At 42.8% G+C, this 21,114-nt stretch overlaps 1 protein-coding gene across 1 annotated transcript in view; it reads left to right on the top strand.

The window, feature by feature from the left end:
* Nucleotides 1-675: 675 nt before the first annotated feature.
* The window catches only part of LOC109885817 (H(+)/Cl(-) exchange transporter 7-like), an 87,027-nt gene continuing 66,588 nt past the window's right edge, over nucleotides 676-21,114 (top strand). The window contains 2 exon segments of the mRNA XM_031814300.1: nucleotides 676-900; nucleotides 6,360-6,437. Of these exon segments, the coding sequence (XP_031670160.1) occupies nucleotides 790-900; nucleotides 6,360-6,437 (189 nt within the window). The 5' untranslated portion in view covers nucleotides 676-789.

Raw genomic sequence — 21,114 nt, 5'->3', positions numbered from 1 at the left:
TATTATCATGCTAATAAATCAAGATTTTGTCAGTTGGAGCTGCTCTCCACTCTACTGGATATATAACAGTCATCATTCATGAGACAAATGATCCTTTATCTATAAACATTGATTCACTCAGTTCGTTTGAATGTGTTTGTATGTCTTTGTTATGCATGGTTTCGTCTTGGCAGTATATTATTTCACTTGAGAGGGAAAAACATCGGTTTTTTTCTGTAGCCTGCTTCAACTATTTCAATTTCCAAGGTCCTTGATGTAAAGACTGCTACAAATACCTAGATTATTCAATAATTAACCACCAACACGTAAACCATCAGGTCTTCATAATATGACATCGATATCATTACCTGACTCTTGTGCTGTAAAATAATGGCAAAAATGCGTCTTCCTCTCGGTTTTTGGTCTCAGCAGTCAGTTAGAGAACTACATTTCCCAGAAATCCACGCGAAAAACAGTTATGTTTGACCCTGTGTGCCACCGGTAGAAACCATCACGAGTTCGCTTATGATTTTAGTCATGTGGAATATCTTAAAATTCCCTCTTTACGTCCTCACTCATCTCTCCTTATCTCCTTTTCAAAACCCATTGGAGGAGATGGTCAGAGGGGCGGGACGTCTGGATTTCTCCTCCAATGGGTTTTCAGAAGGAGACGAGGAGAGAGGACGCGAGCCGGAACTCATTGAGATCCTCCCATAAGGAAGCTAGAATGAGAGGTGGTTAAACCAGACACAACTGCAAAATAAAAACTATCTCACTGATTGAGAGAGTGGAGAACTACCGCGAGTAAACATGGCCAATATCACGAAGAAAGTGTCGTGGTCGAGCCGGGGTGACGAGTCCGGTGGCGGCGAGAGAACCCCACTTCTCAACGGCTCCGAAGAAGTCCGATACACCAGACAGGTAGGGCTAGCATGCTAAACTAGCGACCACAAGCAGAACTGTCTAACGCTGCCGCTATGTGCCAGCTAGGTATCCATGATGTTGTCTAAGAGTAAAACATTATGTTATGTTTTGCTATGAGATTCATGTTTTTTTTTAAACAACGAGTGCCCCGTTTGTGGTTTGTTGCATGCAGGCGTTTACAAATGCTGCTAACAACAACAACAACAAATGCAAACGTCACAGGATGGAGTTGGAGGATGCTTTTCAGACAAGCACGTTTTTTAGAAGTTTTAATAAATCGATGCCTATTTTAACAATATGCCAAAGACTGGCAGACCTAAGAAGAATAGCTACAGAAAAAAAGTAATCTTCAAACCAGAGTTTCAGAATAGAACCTTAAGTTAATAACAAACACTGAACTCCGACTATTAAGGGAATCAGGGAATCAGCCTTTAATTAAGCCTGTAGATTCTGCTCGTTGCGTCATTCACCACTTCCTATTAAGTTACACAGACATTATGACTTGAGTTAGTACCGCTTAATACATGTTACGTAAATTACACAGACATTATGACTTGAGTTAGTACCGCTTAATGCATGTTACGTAAATTACACCGGCATTAAAGCAAACATGTTCACTTGTGTTAGTATAAATGACTGCTAGATGTTAATACGTGGTACTTCAATTACACAGGAATTACACATGATAACTGAGCTTTAGTACTACTGAATGTTAATACATGATAACTGAGCTTTAGTACTACTGAATGTTAATACATGATAACTGAGCTGTTAGTACTACTGAATGTTAATACATGATAACTGAGCTGTTAGTACTACTGAATGTTAATACATGATAACTGAGCTGTTAGTACTACTGACTACTGAATGTTAATACATGATAACTGAGCTGTTAGTACTACTGACTACTGAATGTTAATACCTGATAACTGAGCTGTTAGTACTACTGAATGTTAATACATGATAACTGAGCTGTTAGTACTACTGAATGTTAATACATGATAACTGAGCTGTTAGTACTACTGACTACTGAATGTTAATACATGATAACTGAGCTGTTAGTACTACTGACTACTGAATGTTAATATATGATAACTGAGCTGTTAGTACTACTGACTACTGAATGTTAATACATGATAACTGAGCTGTTAGTACTACTGAATGTTAATACATGATAACTGAGCTGTTAGTACTACTGAATGTTAATACATGATAACTGAGCTGTTAGTACTACTGAATGTTAATACATGATAACTGAGCTGTTAGTACTACTGACTACTGAATGTTAATACATGATAACTGAGCTGTTAGTACTACTGACTACTGAATGTTAATACATGATAACTGAGCTGTTAGTACTACTGACTACTGAATGTTAATATATGATAACTGAGCTGTTAGTACTACTGAATGTTAATACATGATAACTGAGCTGTTAGTACTACTGACTACTGAATGTTAATACATGATAACTGAGCTGTTAGTACTACTGAATGTTAATACATGATAACTGAGCTGTTAGTACTACTGAATGTTAATACATGATAACTGAGCTGTTAGTACTACTGAATGTTAATACATGATAACTGAGCTGTTAGTACTACTGAATGTTAATACATGATAACTGAGCTGTTAGTACTACTGACTACTGAATGTTAATACATGATAACTGAGCTGTTAGTACTACTGAATGTTAATACATGATAACTGAGCTGTTAGTACTACTGACTACTGAATGTTAATACATGATAACTGAGCTGTTAGTACTACTGACTACTGAATGTTAATACATGATAACTGAGCTGTTAGTACTACTGAATGTTAATACATGATAACTGAGCAGTTAGTACTACTGAATGTTAATGCATGATAACTGAGCTGTTAGTACTACTGAATGTTAATACATGATAACTGAGCTGTTAGTACTACTGACTACTGAATGTTAACACATGATAACTGAGCTGTTAGTACTACTGAATGTTAATACATGATAACTGAGCTGTTAGTACTACTGACTACTGAATGTTAATACATGATAACTGAGCTGTTAGTACTACTGACTACTGAATGTTAATACATGATAACTGAGCTGTTAGTACTACTGAATGTTAATACATGATAACTGAGCTGTTAGTACTACTGACTACTGAATGTTAATATATGATAACTGAGCTGTTAGTACTACTGAATGTTAATACATGATAACTGAGCTGTTAGTACTACTGACTACTGAATGTTAACACATGATAACTGAGCTGTTAGTACTACTGAATGTTAATACATGATAACTGAGCTGTTAGTACTACTGACTACTGAATGTTAATACATGATAACTGAGCCGTTAGTACTACTGACTACTGAATGTTAATATATGATAACTGAGCTGTTAGTACTACTGAATGTTAATACATGATAACTGAGCTGTTAGTACTACTGACTACTGAATGTTAATACATGATAACTGAGCTGTTAGTACTACTGACTACTGAATGTTAATACATGATAACTGAGCTGTTAGTACTACTGAATGTTAATACATGATAACTGAGCTGTTAGTACTACTGACTACTGAATGTTAATACATGATAACTGAGCTGTTAGTACTACTGAATGTTAATACATGATAACTGAGCTGTTAGTACTACTGAATGTTAATACATGATAACTGAGCTGTTAGTACTACTGACTACTGAATGTTAATACATGATAACTGAGCTGTTAGTACTACTGAATGTTAATACATGATAACTGAGCTGTTAGTACTACTGAATGTTAATACATGATAACTGAGCTGTTAGTACTACTGACTACTGAATGTTAATATATGATAACTGAGCTGTTAGTACTACTGAATGTTAATACATGATAACTGAGCTGCTAGTACTACTGACTACTGAATGTTAACACATGATAACTGAGCTGTTAGTACTACTGAATGTTAATACATGATAACTGAGCTGTTAGTACTACTGACTACTGAATGTTAATACATGATAACTGAGCCGTTAGTACTACTGACTACTGAATGTTAATATATGATAACTGAGCCGTTAGTACTACTGACTACTGAATGTTAATACATGATAACTGAGCTGTTAGTACTACTGACTACTGAATGTTAATACATGATAACTGAGCTGTTAGTACTACTGAATGTTAATACATGATAACTGAGCTGTTAGTACTACTGAATGTTAATACATGATAACTGAGCTGTTAGTACTACTGAATGTTAATACATGATAACTGAGCTGTTAGTACTACTGACTACTGAATGTTAATACATGATAACTGAGCTGTTAGTACTACTGAATGTTAACACATGATAACTGAGCTGTTAGTACTACTGACTACTGAATGTTAATACATGATAACTGAGCTGTTAGTACTACTGAATGTTAATACATGATAACTGAGCTGTTAGTACTACTGAATGTTAATACATGATAACTGAGCTGTTAGTACTACTGAATGTTAACACATGATAACTGAGCTGTTAGTACTACTGAATGTTAATACATGATAACTGAGCTGTTAGTACTACTGAATGTTAATACATGATAACTGAGCTGTTAGTACTACTGACTACTGAATGTTAATACATGATAACTGAGCTGTTAGTACTACTGAATGTTAACACATGATAACTGAGCTGTTAGTACTACTGAATGTTAATACATGATAACTGAGCTGTTAGTACTACTGACTACTGAATGTTAATACATGATAACTGAGCTGTTAGTACTACTGAATGTTAATACATGATAACTGAGCTGTTAGTACTACTGAATGTTAATACATGATAACTGAGCTGTTAGTACTACTGACTACTGAATGTTAATACATGATAACTGAGCCGTTAGTACTACTGACTACTGAATGTTAATATATGATAACTGAGCCGTTAGTACTACTGACTACTGAATGTTAATACATGATAACTGAGCTGTTAGTACTACTGACTACTGAATGTTAATACATGATAACTGAGCTGTTAGTACTACTGAATGTTAATACATGATAACTGAGCTGTTAGTACTACTGAATGTTAATACATGATAACTGAGCTGTTAGTACTACTGAATGTTAATACATGATAACTGAGCTGTTAGTACTACTGACTACTGAATGTTAATACATGATAACTGAGCTGTTAGTACTACTGACTACTGAATGTTAATACATGATAACTGAGCTGTTAGTACTACTGAATGTTAATACATGATAACTGAGCTGTTAGTACTACTGACTACTGAATGTTAATACATGATAACTGAGCTGTTAGTACTACTGAATGTTAATATATGATAACTGAGCTGTTAGTACTACTGACTACTGAATGTTAACACATGATAACTGAGCTGTTAGTTCTACTGACTACTGAATGTTAACACATGATAACTGAGCTGTTAGTTCTACTGACTACTGAATGTTAATATATGATAACTGAGCTGTTAGTACTACTGACTACTGAATGTTAATACATGATAACTGAGCTGTTAGTACTATTGACTACTGAATGTTAATACATGATAACTGAGCTGTTAGTACTACTGACTACTGAATGTTAATACATGATAACTGAGCTGTTAGTACTACTGACTACTGAATGTTAATACATGATAACTGAGCTGTTAGTACTACTGACTACTGAATGTTAATATATGATAACTGAGCTGTTAGTACTACTGAATGTTAATACATGATAACTGAGCTGTTAGTACTACTGACTACTGAATGTTAATACATGATAACTGAGCTGTTAGTACTACTGACTACTGAATGTTAATACATGATAACTGAGCTGTTAGTACTACTGACTACTGAATGTTAATACATGATAACTGAGCTGTTAGTACTACTGAATGTTAATACATGATAACTGAGCCGTTAGTACTACTGACTACTGAATGTTAACACATGATAACTGAGCTGTTAGTACGACTGAATGTTAACACATGATAACTGAGCTGTTAGTACTACTGACTACTGAATGTTAATACATGATAACTGAGCTCAAATTATGTCAATTGGCTTTATAAGCTTCTGATAGGCTATGACATCATTTTCTGGAATTTTCCCAAGCTGTTTAAAAGCACAGTCAACTTAGTGTATGTAAATTTCTGACCCACTGGAATTGTGATACATTGAATTATAAGTGAAATAATCTGTCTGTAAACAATTGTTGAAAAAATTACTTGTGTCATGCACAAAGTAGATGTCCTAACCGACTTGCCAAAACTATAGTTTGTTAACAAGTGGTTGAAAAACGAGTTGTAATGATTCCAACCTAAAGTGTATGTAAACTTCCGACTTCAACTGTACTTTTTTTCCACAGACATTACACATGTTAACTTAGTGATGCTAAATGTTAGCTAGGCCTACATGTTCACATTGAAGAAACCTATAAAAGATCTTTCTAATTCTCTGCGCTGTGTCATGTGTTTGGTCCGTAGTTGTCCGGAGACGGTGGTATGTTTCACATCGGCAGACTGAGCACGGTGGATCTGGAGGAGGATATGACGTCAGACGAGGTAACGTTCAGCTTTCTATCAATGTGACATCTCGTCTAGCCTAACACTCTGACCCAACTGGCTGCTGCCTAACACTCTGACCCAACTGGCTACAGCAGCTTAACACTCTGACCCAACTGGCTACAGCAACTTAACACTCTGACCCAACTGGCTACAGCGGCCTAACACTCTGACCCAACTGGCTACAGCAGCCTAACACTCTGACCCAACTGGCTACAGCAGCCTAACACTCTAACCCAACTGACTGCTGCAGACTAACACTCTGACCCAACTGGCTGCTGCAGCCTAACACTCTGACCCAACTGGCTGCTGCAGCCTAACACTCTGACCCAACTGGCTGCTGCAGCCTAACACTCTGACCCAACTGGCTGCTGCAGCCTAACACTCTGACCCAACTGGCTGCTGCAGCCTAACACTCTGACCCAACTGGCTGCTGCAGCCTAACACTCTGACCCAACTGGCTGCTGCAGCCTAACACTCTGACCCAACTGGCTGCTGCAGCCTAACACTCTGACCCAACTGGCTGCATGCAGCCTAACACTCTGACCCAACTGGCTACAGCAGCCTAACACTCTGAACCCAACTGGCTGCTGCAGACTAACACTCTGACCCAACTGGCTGCTGCAGACTAACACTCTGACCCAACTGGCTGCTGCAGCCTAACACTCTGACCCAACTGGCTGCTGCAGCCTAACACTCTGACCCAACTGGCTGCTGCAGCCTAACACTCTGACCCAACTGGCTGCTGCAGCCTAACACTCTGACCCAACTGGCTGCTGCAGCCTAACACTCTGACCCAACTGGCTGCTGCAGCCTAACACTCTGACCCAACTGGCTGCTGCAGCCTAACACTCTGCAGCCTAACACTCTGACCAACTGGCTGCTGCAGCCTAACACTCTGACCCAACTGGCTGCTGCAGCCTAACACTCTGACCCAACTGGCTGCTGCAGCCTAACACTCTGACCCAACTGGCTGCTGCAGCCTAACACTCTGACCCAACTGGCTGCTGCAGCCTAACACTCTGACCCAACTGGCTGCTGCAGCCTAACACTCTGACCCAACTGGCTGCTGCAGCCTAACACTCTGACCCAACTGGCTGCTGCAGCCTAACACTCTGACCCAACTGGCTGCTGCAGCCTTACACTCTGACCCAACTGGCTGCTGCAGCCTAACACTCTGACCCAACTGGCTGCAGCAGCCTAACACTCTGACCCAACTGGCTGCAGCAGCCTAACACTCTGACCCAACTGGCTGCTGCAGCCTAACACTCTGACCCAACTGGCTGCTGCAGCCTAACACTCTGACCCAACTGGCTGCAGCAGCCTAACACTCTGACCCAACTGTCAGCAGCAGCCTAACACTCTGACCCAACTGGCAGCAGCAGCCTAACACTCTGACCCAACTGGCTGCTGCAGCCTAACACTCTGACCCAACTGGCAGCAGCAGCCGAACACTCTGACCCAACTGACTGCAGCAGCCTAACACTCTGACCCAACTGGCTGCAGCAGCCTAACACTCTGACCCAACTGGCTGCTGCAGCCTAACACTCTGACCCAACTGGCTGCTGCAGCCTAACACTCTGACCCAACTGGCTGCTGCAGCCTAACACTCTGACCCAACTGGCTGCAGCAGCCTAACACTCTGACCCAACTGGCTGCTGCAGCCTAACACTCTGACCCAACTGGCTGCAGCAGCCTAACACTCTGACCCAACTGTCAGCAGCAGCCTAACACTCTGACCCAACTGGCTGCAGCAGCCTAACACTCTGACCCAACTGGCTACAGCAGCCTAACACTCTGACCCAACTGGCTGCTGCAGCCTAACACTCTGACCCAACTGGCTGCTGCAGCCTAACACTCTGACCCAACTGACTGCAGCAGCCTAACACTCTGACCCAACTGGCTGCAGCAGCCTAACACTCTGACCCAACTGGCTGCTGCAGCCTAACACTCTGACCCAACTGGCTGCTGCAGCCTAACACTCTGACCCAACTGGCTGCTGCAGCCTAACACTCTGACCCAACTGGCTGCAGCAGCCTAACACTCTGACCCAACTGGCTGCTGCAGCCTAACACTCTGACCCAACTGGCTGCAGCAGCCTAACACTCTGACCCAACTGTCAGCAGCAGCCTAACACTCTGACCCAACTGGCTGCTGCAGCCTAACACTCTGACCCAACTGGCTGCTGCAGCCTAACACTCTGGCCCAACTGGCTGCAGCAACCTAACACTCTGACCCAACCGGCTGCTGCAGCCTAACACTCTGACCCAACTGGCTGCAGCAGCCTAACACTCTGACCCAACTGGCTACAGCAGCCTAACACTCTGACCCAACTGACAGCAACCTAACACTCTGACCCAACTGACAGCAACCTAACACTCTGACCCAACTGACTGCTGCAGCCTAACACTCTGACCCAACTGGCTGCAGCAGCCTAACACTCTGACCCAACTGACAGCAACCTAACACTCTGACCCAACTGACTGCTGCAGCCTAACACTCTGACCCAACTGGCTGCAGCAGCCTAACACTCTGACCCAACTGTCAGCAGCAGCCTAACACTCTGACCCAACTGGCAGCAGCAGCCTAACACTCTGACCCAACTGGCTGCTGCAGCCTAACACTCTGACCCAACTGGCAGCAGCAGCCTAACACTCTGACCCAACTGACTGCAGCAGCCTAACACTCTGACCCAACTGGCTGCAGCAGCCTAACACTCTGACCCAACTGGCTACAGCAGCCTAACACTCTGACCCAACTGACAGCAACCTAACACTCTGACCCAACTGTCAGCAGCAGCCTAACACTCTGACCCAACTGTCAGCAGCAGCCTAACACTCTGACCCAACTGGCAGCAGCAGCCTAACACTCTGACCCAACTGGCTGCTGCAGCCTAACACTCTGACCCAACTGACTGCAGCAGCCTAACATGCTGACCAGTTTGGACACGTCGAAAAATACATTTTAGAAATCCATGTTATTCAGTTACTGTTGTGTTTACACTGCTCGCGCACGCCAACGAGTGTCTGCGACACCAAGGGCTAAAATAGAGCTCATTCCTATTTCTGACGCAGATCGTGCTGAAATCCTGCCTCTCCCATCTCCTCATTGGTTATACCCACGTGGGTAAAGACGAACTGTTTTGCCGGTCGTCGTGGTAATATTATGAAAGTTTAGATGCCGATCACCATATAAGTTCAAATATGAAAATGCTTGAAAGGAGGAGAGATGACTAGAAACGATTCGGTTGGCCGTTTTTATGTGTGGATTAATTGTCGAAGTAGAGGACCTTGTGCATTTCTGGTAAAATAGCAACTCAATGTTTATATCCCAGGACAAATTAGCTAGCAACAGCAAGCTAGCTAAATAGGACAAATTAGCTAGCAACAGCAAGCTAGCTAAATAGGACAAATTAGCTAGCAACAGCAAGCTAACTAAATAGGACAAATTAGCTAGCAACAGCAAGCTAGCTAAATAGGACAAATTAGCTAGCAAGTGCAAGCTAACTAGCAAAATTGCCATACATGTTTTAATGCCTTTCGACCTGTCCCCAAATGAATGTCATTGGTTCAGAGTTTGTTTTGATATTTTAACCTGCGTGTCGTGATCGCGTTTGGTCTGATCATCTGTGTCGAAACACCTTCCAAGTAACACTTTATTCAAGTAAAGAACTAGGTCCTCGTAGTCATGACGATGGAAGGCGTTTGGACACAGATGATCAGACGGACCCCGTAGCTTCACAGCCTTAGAAGCGTCTGACTGTTATTCTATTCAGTGAAATACACCTTTTAGGGCCGATACCAGTATCACAGTATTTTATTTTGCCATGGCAAAAAATGAAGACACGAAGCAGACCAAACTCTTTGGTCCTTTTTCAAAACCTGCTGTATATAAAATATGTGGTATTTCTTGGAAAATACATGACTCTGGATGACAACATAATGGTGGTTGTTTCCAACATCAGGGCTGTTTTCCTAAAGAAGTTATTTATATATATATATATATATATAATCTGCAGCAGGTCAGCTGAGTGTGACAGTCGAATTCCAGTACAGTGCTTTCAGGCCTACTAAAATCTGGGGAACAAGTTGTGGATCTAGCTAGTCTATTAATAAACACGGCCTCTAAATAGAACAATGTGTGGTCTTAATACTTCCTACAAGCCTGACTGTAAACCACTGCAACAGGTCTACAAGCCTGACTGTAAACCACTGCAACAGGTCTACAAGCCTGACTGTAATCCACTGCAACAGGCCTACAAGCCTGACTGTAATCCACTGCAACAGGCCTACAAGCCTGACTGTAATCCACTGCAACAGGCCTACAAGCCTGACTGTAATCCACTGCAACAGGCCTACAAGCCTGACTGTAATCCACTGCAGCAGGTCTACAAGCCTGACTGTAATCCACAGGTCTACAAGCCTGACTCTAATCCACAGGTCTACAAGCCTGACTGTAAACCACTGGCCTACAAGCCTGACTGTAATCCACTGCAACAGGTCTACAAGCCTGACTGTAATCCACTGGTCTACAAGCCTGACTGTAATCCACTGGCCTACAAGCCTGACTGTAATCCACTGCAACAGGTCTACAAGCCTGACTGTAATCCACTGCAACAGGTCTACAAGCCTGACTGTAATCCACTGGTCTACAAGCCTGACTGTAATCCACTGGTCTACAAGCCTGACTGTAATCCACTGGCCTACAAGCCTGACTGTAATCCACTGCAACAGGTCTACAAGCCTGACTGTAATCCACTGCAACAGGTCTACAAGCCTGACTGTAATCCACTGCAACAGGTCTACAAGCCTGACTGTAATCCACTGCAGAAGGTCTACAAGCCTGACTGTAATCCACTGGCCTACAAGCCTGACTGTAATCCACTGGCCTACAAGCCTGACTGTAATCCACTGCAGCAGGTCTACAAGCCTGACTGTAATCCACAGGTCTACAAGCCTGACTGTAATCCACAGGTCTACAAGCTTGACTGTAATCCACAGGTCTACAAGCTTGACTGTAATCCACAGGTCTACAAGCCTTACTGTAATCCACTGCAGCAGGTCTACAAGCCTTACTGTAATCCACTGCAGCAGGTCTACAAGCCTGAGTGTAATCCACTGGTCTACAAGCCTGAGTGTAATCCACTGGTCTACAAGCCTGAGTGTAATCCACTGGTCTACAAGCCTGAGTGTAATCCACTGGTCTACAAGCCTGAGTGTAATCCACTGGTCTACAAGCCTGAGTGTAATCCACTGGTCTACAAGCCTGAGTGTAATCCACTGGTCTACAAGCCTGAGTGTAATCCACTGGTCTACAAGCCTGAGTGTAATCCACTGGTCTACAAGCCTGAGTGTAATCCACTGGTCTACAAGCCTGAGTGTAATCCACTGGTCTACAAGCCTGAGTGTAATCCACTGGTCTACAAGCCTGAGTGTAATCCACTGGTCTACAAGCCTGAGTGTAATCCACTGGTCTACAAACCTGAGTGTAATCCACTGGTCTACAAGCCTGACTGTAATCCACTGGTCTACAAGCCTGACTGTAATCCACTGGTCTACAAGCCTGACTGTAATCCACTGGTCTACAAGCCTGACTGTAATCCACTGGTCTACAAGCCTGACTGTAATCAACAGAAGCAGGTCTACAAGCCTGACTGTAATCCCCTGCAACAGGCCTAGAAGCCTGACTGTAATCAACAGAAGCCTGATTTAGCAGTCTGAAAACGTGGATTTAACCATTGCAAAATGACCTGACAGTGAACAGCCAGCCTGTCTGAGTCATGGGCTTTTTAAAGCACGAGTGTGGGAAATCCATGCCTGGTTTTAGTTCCACTTCAAGCTATTCCTGTGTTTGGCAACCCAGCCCTGTTCTGTTAATCTATCGGTCATTCTGATTGGTCCTTTTCCTAGTGGGGGGGTCCTTTTCCTAGTTCTGACATGTTTTGTCCAAGGAGATATATTTGAGTGGACTGGTACATTCTAATGACTTGATTCCATCTGAAATACACAGCGACAGGATGGAATACTTGTGTGTACCTCCCAGATTGGGTGTACCTCCCAGATTGGGTATAGATTGTGTGTACCTCCCAGATTGGGTATAGATTGTGTGTACCTCCCAGGTTGTGTTACCTCCCAGTACCTCCCAGGTTGGGTGTAGATTGTGTGTACCTCCCAGGTTGGGTGTAGATTGTGTGTACCTCCCAGGTTGGGTGTACCTCCCAGATTGGGTATAGATTGTGTGTACCTCCCAGATTGGGTATAGATTGTGTGTACCTCCCAGGTTGTGTACCTCCCAGTACCTCCCAGATTGGGTGTAGATTGTGTATACCTCCCAGGTTGGGTGTAGATTGTGTGTACCTCCCAGGTTGGGTGTAGATTGTGTGTACCTCCCAGGTTGGGTGTAGATTGTGTGTACCTCCCTGGTTGGGTGTAGATTGTGTGTACCTCCCAGGTTGTGTGTACCTCCCAGATTGTGTGTACCTCCCAGATTGTGTGTACCTCCCAGATTGTGTGTACCTCCCAGGTTGGGTGTAGATTGGGTGTACCTCCCAGATTGGGTGTACCTCCCAGGTTGGGTGTACCTCCCAGATTGGGTGTACATTGTGTGTACCTCCCAGGTTGGGTGTAGATTGTGTGTACCTCCTAGATTGGGTGTAGATTGTGTGTACCTCCCAGATTGGGTGTAGATTGTGTGTACCTCCCAGATTGTGTGTATCTCCCAGGTTGGGTGTAGATTGTGTGTACCTCCCAGGTTGGGTGTAGATTGTGTGTACCTCCCAGGTTGGGTGTACCTCCCAGATTGGGTATAGATTGTGTGTACCTCCCAGATTGGGTATAGATTGTGTGTACCACCCAGATTGTGTGTAGATTGTGTGTACCTCCCAGATTGGGTGTAGATTGTGTGTACCTCCCAGATTGGGTGTAGATTGTGTGTACCTCCCAGATTGGGTGTACCTCCCAGATTGGGTGTAGATTGTGTGTACCTCCCAGGTTGGGTATAGATTGTGTGTACCTCCCAGGTTGGGTGTAGATTGTGTGTACCTCCCAGGTTGGGTGTACCTCCCAGATTGGGTATAGATTGTGTGTACCTCCCAGATTGGGTGTAGATTGTGTGTACCTCCCAGGGTGTGTACCTCCCAGTACCTCCCAGATTGGGTGTAGATTGTGTGTACCTCCCAGGTTGGGTGTAGATTGTGTGTACCTCCCAGATTGTGTGTACCTGCCAGATTGGGTGTAGATTGTGTGTACCTCCCAGATTGGGTGTAGATTGTGTGTACCTCCCAGGTTGTGTACCTCCCAGTACCTCCCAGATTGTGTGTAGATTGTGGGTGTACCTCCCAGGTTGGGTGTACCTCCCAGGTTGGGTGTAGATTGTGTGTACCTCCCAGATTGGGTGTAGATTGTGTGTACCTCCCAGATTGGGTGTAGATTGTGTGTACCTCCCAGATTGTGTGTAGATTGTGTGTTCCTCCCAGATTGGGTGTAGATTGTGTGTACCTCCCAGATTGTGTGTACCTCCCAGATTGGGTGTAGATTGTGTGTACCTCCCAGGTTGGGTGTAGATTGTGGGTGTACCTCCCAGATTGAAAAAATGTGTTGTGATATTGTGTAGAGATGCTATTTTACTTTTTTAAAGACTGAAAACGTGTGAATTCTAGTGATGGGGGGATTTGATGGGATATTACTTTAGACGATATCACAATATTATCTTTGTGCTAGTTGGCTGTACCTGCAGCAAAACCCCCAGTATTTATTTTCCTTCATAGCTCGTTCTCCATCTTCTTTTTTAAAATAGGAAGCACTTTCATGATTTGATCTAAACTTGTTTTCCATTGGCTCTCTGCAGCTGACATCGTTTGAGCAAATAGTTTGGACCATCGAATTGCAAATAAAATCACAGTATCGAATCGCAATACATATAGAATCATGAGAACCCAGAGTATGTTGGTAGTATCCTGTTGTGAGGTGAATGAATTCAGTGTGTTAGTTGTTTTGGATAGTGTTTAGGTCTGTCTGATCAGGGCTATAGTTGTTCTGGATAGTGGTCTGTATGATCTGGACTATAGTTGTTCTGGATAGTGGTCTGTATGATCTGGACTATAGTTGTTCTGGATAGTGGTCTGTATGATCTGGACTATAGTTGTTCTGGATAGTGGTCTGTATGATCTGGACTATAGTTGTTCTGGATAGTGTCTAGGTCTGTATGATCTGGACTATAGTTGTTCTGGATAGTGTCTAGGTCTGTGATCTGGACTATAGTTGTTCTGGATAGTGTCTAGGTCTGTATGATCAGGACTATAGTTGTTCTGGATAGTGGTCTGTATGATCAGGACTATAGTTGTTCTGGATAGTGTTTAGGTCTGTATGATCTGGACTATAGTTGTTCTGGATAGTGTCTAGGTCTGTGATCTGGACTATAGTTGTTCTGGATAGTGTCTAGGTCTGTATGATCAGGACTATAGTTGTTCTGGATAGTGTCTAGGTCTGTATGATCAGGACTATAGTTGTTCTGGATAGTGTCTAGGTCTGTATGATCAGGACTATAGTTGTTCTGGATAGTGGTCTGTATGATCAGGACTATAGTTGTTCTGGATAGTGGTCTGTATGATCAGGACTATAGTTGTTCTGGATAGTGTTCTGTATGATCAGGACTATAGGATAGTGGTCTGTATGATCAGGACTATAGTTGTTCTGGATAGTGGTCTGTATGATCAGGACTATAGTTGTTCTGGATAGTGTTTAGGTCTGTATGATCAGGGCTATAGTTGTTCTGGATAGTGGTCTGTATGATCTGGACTATAGTTGTTCTGGATAGTGTTTAGGTCTGTATGATCAGGACTATAGTTGTTCTGGATAGTGTTTAGGTCTGTATGATCTGGACTATAGTTGTTCTGGATAGTGGTCTGTATGATCAGGGCTATAGTTGTTCTGGATAGTGGTCTGTATGATCTGGACTATAGTTGTTCTGGATAGTGTCTAGGTCTGTATGATCAGGACTATAGTTGTTCTGGATAGTGTTTAGGTCTGTATGATCTGGACTATAGTTGTTCTGGATAGTGGTCTGTATGATCTGGACTATAGTTGTTCTGGATAGTGGTCTGTATGATCTGGACTATAGTTGTTCTGGATAGTGGTCTGTATGATCTGGACTATAGTTGTTCTGGATAGTGTCTAGGTCTGTATGATCAGGACTATAGTTGTTCTGGATAGTGTTTAGGTCTGTATGATCTGGACCATAGTTGTTCTGGATAGTGTCTAGGTCTGTGATCTGGACTATAGTTGTTCTGGATAGTGTCTAGGTCTGTATGATCAGGACTATAGTTGTTCTGGATAGTGTCTAGGTCTGTATGATCAGGACTATAGTTGTTCTGGATAGTGTTTAGGTCTGTATGATCTGGACTATAGTTGTTCTGGATAGTGTTTAGGTCTGTATGATCAGGACTATAGTTGTTCTGGATAGTGTCTAGGTCTGTATGATCAGGACTATAGTTGTTCTGGGTAGTGTCTAGGTCTATATGATCAGGACTATAGTTGTTCTGGATAGTGTTTAGGTCTGTATGATCAGGGCTATAGTTGTTCTGGATAGTGTCTAGGTCTATATGATCAGGACTATAGTTGTTCTGGATAGTGTTTAGGTCTGTATGATCAGGGCTATAGTTGTTCTGGATAGTGGTCTGTATGATCAGGACTATAGTTGTTCTGGATAGTGTTTAGGTCTGTCTGATCAGGTCTGTAGTTGTTCTGGATAGTGTTTAGGTCTGTCTGATCAGGACTATAGTTGTTCTGGATAGTGTTTAGGTCTGTATGATCAGGACTATAGTTGTTCTGGATAGTGTTTAGGTCTGTATGATCAGGACTATAGTTGTTCTGGGTAGTGTCTAGGTCTATATGATCAGGACTATAGTTGTTCTGGATAGTGTTTAGGTCTGTATGATCAGGGCTATAGTTGTTCTGGATAGTGTCTAGGTCTATATGATCAGGACTATAGTTGTTCTGGATAGTGTTTAGGTCTGTATGATCAGGGCTATAGTTGTTCTGGATAGTGGTCTGTATGATCAGGACTATAGTTGTTCTGGATAGTGTTTAGGTCTGTCTGATCAGGTCTGTAGTTGTTCTGGATAGTGTTTAGGTCTGTCTGATCAGGACTATAGTTGTTCTGGATAGTGTTTAGGTCTGTATGATCAGGACTATAGTTGTTCTGGATAGTGTTTAGGTCTGTATGATCAGGACTATAGTTGTTCTGGATAGTGTCTAGGTCTGTATGATCAGGACTATAGTTGTTCTGGATAGTGTCTAGGTCTGTATGATCAGGACCATAGTTGTTCTGGATAGTGTTTAGGTCTGTATGATCAGGACTATAGTTGTTCTGGATAGTGTCTAGGTCTGTATGATCAGGACTATAGTTGTTCTGGATAGTGATCTGTATGATCAGGACTATAGTTGTTCTGGATAGTGTCTAGGTCTGTATGATCAGGACTATAGTTGTTCTGGATAGTGTCTAGGTCTGTATGATCAGGACTATAGTTGTTCTGGATAGTGTCTAGGTCTGTATGATCAGGACTATAGTTGTTCTGGATAGTGTCTAGGTCTGTATGATCAGGACTATAGTTGTTCTGGATAGTGGTCTGTATGATCAGGACTATAGTTGTTCTGGATAGTGGTCTGTATGATCAGGACTATAGTTGTTCTGGATAGTGGTCTGTATGATCAGGACTATAGTTGTTCTGGATAGTGGTCTGTATGATCAGGACTATAGTTGTTCTGGATAGTGGTCTGTATGATCAGGACTATAGTTGTTCTGGATAGTGGTCTGTATGATCAGGACTATAGTTGTTCTGGATAGTGGTCTGTATGATCAGGACTATAGTTGTTCTGGATAGTGGTCTGTATGATCAGGACTATAGTTGTTCTGGATAGTGGTCTGTATGATCAGGACTATAGTTGTTCTGGATAGTGGTCTGTATGATCAGGACTATAGTTGTTCTGGATAGTGATCTGTATGATCAGGACTATAGTTGTTCTGGATAGTGGTCTGTATGATCAGGACTATAGTTGTTCTGGATAGTGGTCTGTATGATCAGGACTATAGTTGTTCTGGATAGTGGTCTGTATGATCAGGACTATAGTTGTTCTGGATAGTGGTCTGTATGATCAGGACTATAGTTGTTCTGGATAGTGGTCTGTATGATCAGGACTATAGTTGTTCTGGATAGTGGTCTGTATGATCAGGACTATAGTTGTTCTGGCTAGTGGTCTGTATGACCAGGACTATAGTTGTTCTGGATAGTGGTCTGTATGATCAGGACTATAGTTGTTCTGGATAGTGGTCTGTATGATCAGGACTATAGTTGTTCTGGATAGTGGTCTGTATGATCAGGACTATAGTTGTTTTGGATAGTGGTCTGTATGATCAGGACTATAGTTGTTCTGGATAGTGGTCTGTATGATCAGGACTATAGTTGTTCTGGATAGTGTCTAGGTCTGTATGACCAGGACCATAGTTGTTCTGGATAGTGTTTAGGTCTGTATGATCAGGACTATAGTTGTTCTGGATAGTGTCTAGGTCTGTATGATCAGGACTATAGTTGTTCTGGATAGTGATCTGTATGATCAGGACTATAGTTGTTCTGGATAGTGTCTAGGTCTGTATGATCAGGACTATAGTTGTTCTGGATAGTGTCTAGGTCTGTATGATCAGGACTATAGTTGTTCTGGATAGTGTTTAGGTGTGTATGATCAGGGCTATAGTTGTTCTGGATAGTGGTCTGTATGATCAGGACTATTTTCAAAGGAAGACAACTCTTCTCTTGAGATGTTAAAGCCATGTTTACAGTTTCACTGCAAGATATGAATTGCCACACTGATGTTTGTTCCTCCAGTTAGGTATTTTATTAAAACAGACAAAGTAAATTTCCCACATTATCTTAATTTTTTTTCAAGGTAACCTTTAATTTGTCAGTCTTCAGTATTATATCGTTGTGATTTGACATATCCTACATTAATAAAGTATGGTCCTATAATTTGTTGTTGTCAGTGTGAGTGTCACTGTCTGGAAAGCTCTGGCATGGTAGGAGAGCTCTGGCATGGTAGGAGAGCTCTGGCGTGGTAGGAGAGCTCTGGCATGGTAGGAGAGCTCTGGCGTGGTAGGAGAGCTCTGGCATGGTAGGAGAGCTCTGGCGTGGTAGGAGAGCTCTGGCGTGGTAGGAGAGCTCTGGCGTGGTAGGAGAGCTCTGGCGTGGTAGGAGAGCTCTGGCGTGGTAGGAGAGCTCTGGCGTGGTAGGAGAGCTCTGACGTGGTAGGGAGGCTCTGGCATAGTAGGAGAGCTCTGGCATGGTAGGAGAGCTCTGACATGGTAGGAGAGCTCTGACATGGTAGGAGAGCTCTGGCATGGTAGGGAGGCTCTGGCATGGTAGGGAGGCTCTGCAATGGTAGGAGAGCTCTGACATGGTAGGAGAGCTCTGACATGGTAGGAGAGCTCTGACATGGTAGGAGAGCTCTGACATGGTAGGGGAGCTCTGGCATGGTAGGAGAGCTCTGACATGGTAGGAGAGCTCTGCCATGGTAGAACAAGCTCTGCCATGGTAGGAAAGCTCTGACATGGTAGGAGAGCTCTGACATGGTAGGAAAGGAAACCTGGTAAATCCTTTGGTTTATTTGTCCCAATGCGGTACCATGGACACATCCATCCACCTTGCATGATTTCTGAACGGCAAAGGTATGTAGGAGATCGACTTTATTCAGGGAGAGGGAAACCTTTCATTAACTAGTCACCGCTTGCTGTTCAGTTGTAGGCAGTTCACTATGCTGTGATCAAAAACTATGCATGTCTGGTCATGTGAAACACGCAAAAGAAAATAAATGAATGTGCCAGAAAACGATAATTAGGTTAAGTGGTGGATTTAGACTCCTCGTTATAACACATTACATGGGACGTGCAAATTCACCAGCAACATGCTCTCTCTTTTTAGTGTAAAGACATTTGACTGCAACCAATCACAGCTCACACAACTTGTACCCGGAAGGTGGGACAGACCGCAGACTGCGTTCTCCCTGTCATCGCTGGCTTTGTGACTGACAGGCACCTACCCTATCAATAGATCTCTAGGAGATGCATGTCATTCAGTCTAACGGGAGAGGGCTCGAAGGATTAGCGGATTGAATGGTTTAAAGAGATGCTTCGGGAAGCCCGTGATCTACTTCACCAGAGTCCAATGAACACGCGGATACCATTTTTATGTCTCTGCGTCCAGTTTGAAGGAAGTTGCTAACTAGCATTAGCACAATGACTGGAAATCTATGGTAACTGCTAGCATGCTAGTAGGTACCATAGACTTCCAGTCATTGCATTAACGATAGTTAGCATTAGCTCCTCTAACTTGCTTCATACTGGATGTCGAGACGTATTAAAAGGGGTATCTATGAGTACATCTGACTCTTGGGGAAGTGGAGCCAAAATCCCGACGAGTCACTTTTTAAATAAAAAGTAGCCTAGTTTTTATTAGGAAGTGGAAATGGTAACCGTGCGTTTTATACGATGGCCGGCGCTAATGGGAAACACTGCAAATGACACCATATTATCCCCTATATATAGGCCACTACTTTTGGTCACTGCACTATGGACACGGGTCTACAGTAGTGCACTATACAGGGAATAGATTTTCCTGATGATTTGGATTTGCCTGTTTACATTGTGAGCCTGAGGGTCAGAAAGAATCTGATTATGGTGTTGTTCTGCAATGATCCATAATGGTGCTGTTCTGCAATGATCCATAATGGTGTTGTTCTGCAATGATCCATAATGGTGGTGTTCTGCAATGATCCATAATGGTGGTGTTCTGCAATGATCCATAATGGTGTTGTTCTGCAATGATCCATAATGGTATTGTTCTGCAATGATCCATAATGGTGTTATTCTGCAAGGATCCATAATGGTGTTGTTCTGCAAGGATCCATAATGGTGTTGTTCTGCAAGGATCCATAATGGTGTTGTTCTGCAAGGATCCATAATGGTGTTGTTCTGCAAGGATCCATAATGGTGTTGTTCTGCAATGATCCATAATGGTATTGTTCTGCAAGGATCCATAATGGTGTTGTTCTGCAAGGATCCATAATGGTGTTGTTCTGCAAGGATCCATAATGGTGTTAGTATGCAAGGATCCATAATGGTGTTGTTCTGCAAGGATCCATAATGGTGTTGTTCTGCAAGGATCCATAATGGTGTTGTTCTGCAATGATCCACAATGGTGTTGTTCTGCAATGATCCACAATGGTGTTGTTCTGCAATGATCCATAAGGGTGTTGTTCTGCAATGATCCATAATGGTGCTGTTCTGCAATGATCCATAAGGGTGTTGTTCTGCAATGATCCACAATGGTGTTGTTCTGCAATGATCCACAATGGTGTTATTCTGCAATGATCCATAATGGTGTTATTATGCATGGGCACTTGGGCTGTGTCTCAATAGTCTCTAATATTTTCTTCCTCTGCTTGTCTACATGTATAAGGGAGTACGACCAACTTAACGTCCTTCCTGTATGGCTCTGCTCTCACCTATCCTGTGTTCCAGATGATACAGTGCCTTGCGAAAGTATTCGGCCCCCTTGAACTTTGCGACCTTTTGCCACATTTCAGGCTTCAAACATAAAGATATAAAACTGTATTTTTTTGTGAAGAATTAA

Source organism: Oncorhynchus kisutch, unplaced genomic scaffold, assembly GCF_002021735.2.
Source record: "Oncorhynchus kisutch isolate 150728-3 unplaced genomic scaffold, Okis_V2 Okis06b-Okis10b_hom, whole genome shotgun sequence".
Taxonomy (NCBI): Eukaryota; Metazoa; Chordata; class Actinopteri; order Salmoniformes; family Salmonidae; genus Oncorhynchus; species Oncorhynchus kisutch.
Note: the sequence above shows the minus strand (reverse complement) of the source record. Positions and strands in the feature narration are given on the sequence as shown.